The sequence below is a fragment of the Carlito syrichta genome, unplaced genomic scaffold, assembly GCF_000164805.1.
Source record: "Carlito syrichta isolate Samal-C Ts95f unplaced genomic scaffold, Tarsius_syrichta-2.0.1 Scaffold107890, whole genome shotgun sequence".
NCBI lineage: Eukaryota > Metazoa > Chordata > Mammalia > Primates > Tarsiidae > Carlito > Carlito syrichta.
The window spans coordinates 1-5,650 of record NW_007051986.1 but is presented as its reverse complement, the minus strand read 5'-3'; the positions used below and the strand labels follow the sequence as shown (position 1 = coordinate 5,650).

The 5,650-nt window shown below is 49.8% G+C and overlaps 1 protein-coding gene across 1 annotated transcript in view; it reads left to right on the top strand.

Annotated features, from left to right (window-relative positions):
- Positions 1-5,156, top strand: part of KIF22 (kinesin family member 22) — an 8,874-nt gene extending 3,718 nt beyond the window's left edge. Inside the window, exons 6-13 of the mRNA XM_021717082.1 lie at positions 85-238; positions 371-506; positions 2,314-2,482; positions 2,966-3,131; positions 3,484-3,551; positions 4,604-4,816; positions 4,897-4,956; positions 5,045-5,156. Coding sequence (XP_021572757.1) covers positions 85-238; positions 371-506; positions 2,314-2,482; positions 2,966-3,131; positions 3,484-3,551; positions 4,604-4,816; positions 4,897-4,956; positions 5,045-5,092 — 1,014 coding nt within the window. The 3' untranslated portion in view covers positions 5,093-5,156. The remainder of the gene's footprint in view (positions 1-84; positions 239-370; positions 507-2,313; positions 2,483-2,965; positions 3,132-3,483; positions 3,552-4,603; positions 4,817-4,896; positions 4,957-5,044) is intronic.
- The last annotated feature ends 494 nt before the right edge of the window (positions 5,157-5,650 follow it).

Sequence of the window (5,650 nt, the reverse complement as noted above, 5' to 3'; positions counted from 1 at the left end):
GCAAGGGGTGACAGGGGGATAGCAGTCAAGAAACAGGAAGGCTGGGCTTCCAACCCACCCATCTGCCTGATCCCCAACCCTCAGGACTCTCTGGGTGGCTCAGCCCACAGCATCCTCATTGCCAACATTGCCCCTGAGAGACACTTCTTCCTAGACACAGTCTCTGCACTCAACTTTGCTGCCAGGTCCAAGGAGGTGATTAACCGGCCTTTTACCAATGAGAGCCTGCAACTTCATGGTGAGGATTGGGGGAGGCAAGAGTGGAAAGGCTGAGTCCAGACAGCAGGGAGTTTATTGAAGTCACTAAGCGTCACCACAGAAGCTGACCATCTCCTATCCTTCTCTCCACCACCCCCCCAAAATCTTACAGTTTTGGCACCTGTTAAACTGTCTCAGAAAGAAATGCTGGGCCCATCAGAGGCAAAGAGAGCCCGAGGTTCTGAGGAAGAGGAGATTGGGAGCCCTGAGACCACAGCAGCTCGAGCCTCTTCCTCCCTGAAATTCAGGTTAGCAGTGGGGACTTGGGTGTATTCCTTCTTGTTGTGTCTGACTTAGCAGCAGTGGTATAATGGGTTTAGCCTGTCAGATCTTTGAGCAAGTCAGCTGTGAACTCGTTCCTCTACCATTGAATTCACCCAAAATCCTACTATGTTGAGTTCACTGAAGCTAAAATCAATCTATCCTCAGTGCTGCTGCCTTGGAATCTTCAGGAGGCCTCCTCCTTGGGCACCTATCCTCTTCCCTTTCCATTTTCCAGCTCCTGTAAGCTACTAGCAAAACCTCACATTTTGGGGCCACTGTTTCAAGGAAGAGCATTTTTGCTTCTGATTCAATAAGTGATATGGATCAGATATTTCAGGTCCAGAGAATGAGAGCAAAGCAAAGGAGACATGGAGGAAATGAAAGATGTCTTACTGAGACCTCTCAGCCTGTTTAAGGGCCCAACTGCTGCATGATTTTCCAAGGAGCCAGCTGTAGCCCTACCTTTGCCCTTTTACTGTCATTTCAGACAGAGCCTCTAAACTAAGTCCTTTGTGTGACTTCCTGCTCCAACTGTGATCATGCGACCTTATGGCCCAGTGTCTACCAATCCTCAGGTCATCTCTGTTCAGTAGTGTTACTTTCTGTGTCTGGCCACTTGAACCCCCCTCCTCCAATTCAAGGAGTTAGTTGCTATTTTAACTTTGCCCTGTTTCTACCCCTAGCCCAAATAATGCCTCTAAACTGTGTAAACCCTAAGACTACTTAACAGAGGTGACTTGAGGAGGCCAAGGGTTAGTGCACACTCTGCCCCAGGGGGCTCTTGGAGTTGAGGAAGATGTGACACACTCAGAGATACTCGCTCACTTGTGACTCCATCCCTTGGTCTTTCCCATCTGGCAGCAGACCTCTCTCCTATGTGTACCAACTCGCAGAAACTGACATAGGCAAGCTCTGCCAGGCACTCTGGGTAAGGGGAAAGATCAGAGATATGGTGCATCAGGCCTACACAGACCCTGACCTTGGGGGGACGCACTTTTTAGGAGAGGAAGTAAGGTGGGAACATCAGTATATGATGCCAGATAGACAGTACAGAAAGAATCAGGAAGGAGTAGTTACTTGTTCTGTGAGAGCCAAGAAGGAAGAAATGACTTCTAGTGTTTGTCCACATTTTCTGACCTTGCTCTTTCGAGGTACTCGCACATAAAGAACAGGACAGTCCCTATCCTTGAGAAGCTAGTTCACAGTGTAGGAAAGAAGATGTACAATCAGGGTGTGCATTATGGGAAAGGTGACATCAAACTGGCCTCGAAAGATAATTAAGATCAGATGTGATGAAGTAAGGGGGAAAATTCTAGGCAGAAGGAATGAACGTTAAGATATTACCATGCTCAGGTCTGCTTGAACAGGCCTTTTCTACTGCCCACAAGATAAAAGGCTTGGCAGTTGAGGTCTTTCATAGCTTTCATAGCCTTGCTGAGGGTGACCTCCTACGTGACATTTTCCCCAACTGCTCCTCCAAATGGACAAGCCCTGAGCTCTTGCTGTCACTTTCCTCATTAGACAGTGCTTCCAAGGTAGGGCAATGTCTTAGATCTTTAATACATGGCACTCAGATATTCATTAAACACTTGTTCTTATCGAATTTCCTGGCATCTCACCTGATGAAGACTACCCAAAGAAGCTGGATGACTTGTTCATGGTGGCCTAGCAAGTTAACATAAGGGTTCTGGAACCACTGGCTATGCCAAGTTAAGGCACGATGAGGGAAATCATACTGCTGTAGAAGGAGAGAGAGGAGGTAGGTGGGGAGTAACATATTTGCCTGCTCAGCCCCCTACAGAAGCTAAGCGGCATGGACTCAGCCATGCTGGATCGCCTCTTGAGTTTGGACCGGTTGCTGGCCTCCCAGGGGAGCCAGGGAGCTCCTCTGCTGAGTACTCCAAAGCGAGAACGTCTGGTGCTAATAAAGACAGTAGAGGAGAAGGACTTGGAGATTGAGGTAAGTGTTGGGAGATGGGAGTTGGGACCTTTTGGTCTTGAGCAATCCTTGGATCTTCCATATGGGAAGGACAGTCAGGCTGGACTGGAGTCCAGTTTTCACCCAACATGTTCTCCAGCTTCTGCTTGAGTGTCCTTGATGTGGCTGAACTTTGAAAAATAATTGAGATCAGATGTGAGAAGGTGAAGAGAAGAAGTTCCAGATAAAAAGAACAAATGTTAGATACTGCATTTCCTAAACCCAGCTCAAAATAAGGATTCTGCTTGAACAGCCTTTCTCTTTAATACTTCCAACGAGGCTTGTTCTACCTCTGGGCAATCCTAAATTATATTGGATCCATCTGTCTCCTGGTAGCTTCTCACATTGGTCCTCGCCCTGCTCTCTAGGGCCTCAGACCTGCATACTCACTTTGCTAATCCACTGTCCTTCAAGCTACCCTGGAGTTGGGTCTGGGTCACATCTCTCCCTCATCCTTTCCAACAGAGGCTTAAGATGAAGCAAAAAGAACTGGAGGCCAAGGTGCTGGCCCAGAAGACTGGAGACTCAAAGGAAAAGGAGAACTCTCTCACAATGCCCCAACCCCTTTCCCATCACACAGTCACAGTCACAAAGCCCCGGAAAAAGGCTGTGGTGATGCCCCTGCAACTGAGTAAGTTTGGCTCCAGGTGCCAGAGGGGCCCAGATAACAGATCCCATAAGGGAGGAGGTATTAGGAGCAGCTGTCTTCATGTCACTCATTTTCTCCCACCATTTGCTAGTCTGAGGGAGGGATGAGGAAGATCTGAAGCAGCATTGGGTAGACAGACAAGTAGAAGATTGGTTGTAATACAAGATTAACTGGGATAAATTTCAAATACACGTGTAAGAAGGGTCATGTGGAAACAACAGAGGGTTAACTCGGGGTGCAGAGGAGCTGGGAAATCCGAAATGGGAGAGCCAAGGGACTGACTACCAGGGAGGATGAAAAGTGGCCTCTTCTCTGACTCCAATCCTACTTTCAGTTCAGGAGCAGGTGGCTTCCCCAAATACTGAGATCCACATCCTGAAGAATAAAGGCCGGAAGAGAAAGGTGAGAGTAGCCTGAGGTTTAGGCTATACCTAGAAGCTAGAAGTCATGGGAATGAGGTCTAGTGGGAGAAGCACTGGCCTTGGAGTTAAAAGACCTGGCTGATACTTACCAACTATTTGCAAGTCTTAACTTCCTTAACCCCTGAATGTGGTGATGGTACCCTGTCAGGGCATTTAGGGTGAAAGGCAGTGTTGTAGATGTACCTAGCAGAGTGGGTGTCCACCACCTGTTACTTTTCCTTCCTTCCTGATGGCTCTTGCACTTAGTAGCTACTTACTAGGTGCCACTTGGTTCCTGCCCTCTACGGATGTAAGAGGGAAAACTGACCTAGCGCTCAAGATTCAAACACACACAAGGCCGGACGTGGTGGCTCATGTCTGTAATCCCAGCACTTTGGGAGGCAGAGGTGAGGGGATGACCTGAGCTCAGGGGTTCAAGACCAGCCTGGGCAACATGGTGAGACCTTATCTCTACAAAAAATTTCTTAAAAATCAGCCAGGTGTGGTGGCGCATGCCTGTAGTTCCAGTTACTTGGAAGGCTGAGGCGGAAGGATCGCCTGAGCCCAGCGTGTCGAGCACTCAGGCCTGGGTGACAGAGCAAGACTTCAACTCAAAACAAAACAAAAACAGAACTCACGTGTGTGCGTGCATGCTCAATATGAATCACCACTAGAAGAACTACCCAAAAGCTGAGATGAGATGGGGTGTCATTTATTGCTCTTTTCCATGTGTTTTCCAGGGAGTGAAGAAGAGCTTATTTCCTTCTTAGAGATGAAGGACCAGATTCTGATTTAATGGCTTATTTTGTGCTTTATATTCATTAGCTCATTTAATCTTAAAAGTAACTCTATGAGAAAGGTACTCATATGATCATTAGGTACTAGTATTACCTCTCACAAGTTGCATATGATGAGAATTAGACCAGAGGGAAGGATTTTTGGATAAACACTTCACAGGAGAGAAAGGCTGGAACCAGGGGCCTGGTACGAGGCTCAGAGGAGTCCAAAGCACTTCGCTGCCACTTCTGGCACTCACTTCCCCTTGCTTCATAGCAAGGGTCTCTGGATGCCTCAGAGCCTAAGGAGGAGGATGAGGACTGCTGGGAGCTACAGATCAGCCCGGAGCTACTGGCCCATGGGCGCCAAAAAATACTGTATCTGCTGAACGAAGGCTCAGTTCGGGATCTGCGCAGCCTGCAGCGCATTGGCCCGAAGAAGGCCCAGCTGATCGTGGGCTGGAGGGAGCTCCACGGCTCCTTCAGCCAGGTAACACTTGGGAAGGGCACTTGTGGGGTGGGGGGAGATTCATAAACCCCTATACACCTTCATCGCTGCTGTCCTGTCAGGTGGAGGACCTGGAACACGTGGAGGGCATAACTGCGAAACAGGTGGATTCCTTCTTGAAGGTAGGGCCATGGCTCTGCCCCTCTTCTCCTTGGCCTGTGCCCTGCACCCAGCTCTAACGTTGTTGTCCTCTTCCCTCCTGTGTTGCAGGCGAACATCCTGAGTCTCGCCGCTGGCCAGGGCTGTGGTCCATCCTGACTGCTGTTTATTTTTTTTAATTCTTGTATAATCGTGTATCGTGTAAATACAGTTTTTACTCTGGTGCCTCAGCCTGGTTTTTGGGACGACGGGGGCGGTGACAGGGCTATAATCGCCTTTGGGGTCGGCCACGAGTTTGGCCGGCAAACTTCTTTAAGCGCCATCTTTGGGAAACCATAAACCAGCACAGGATTGTAAATAAACCGCTGGAATGGGGAGGGGAAAGGACGGTGGCCGAAAGGAGACAGAAAGCTGCAACCAGAGCCCAAGAACGACAACCGTTAGGCGGGCGCGCGCTTAGGGATTAGCCCCGCCCCATCCGTACCCCCGACGCGCGCTCCCCCATTCTCCCGCTCAGCAACGACAGCAGTACTGTGCGCGTGCGCGCGAAATAACGGCCGCTGGCGGAGGGAGGAGGGGGGTGGAATCGTTGAAGGGGGAAAGAAGAGAAGCCGCCCTGTCTCCCGCGCGCCCACCCCCTGCGCCGTCGTCAGCCAATCAGCAGCCGTCTCAGGGGTCTCGCGCTCGGGGCGACTAGGGCTGCTGGGTGGCTCCCCC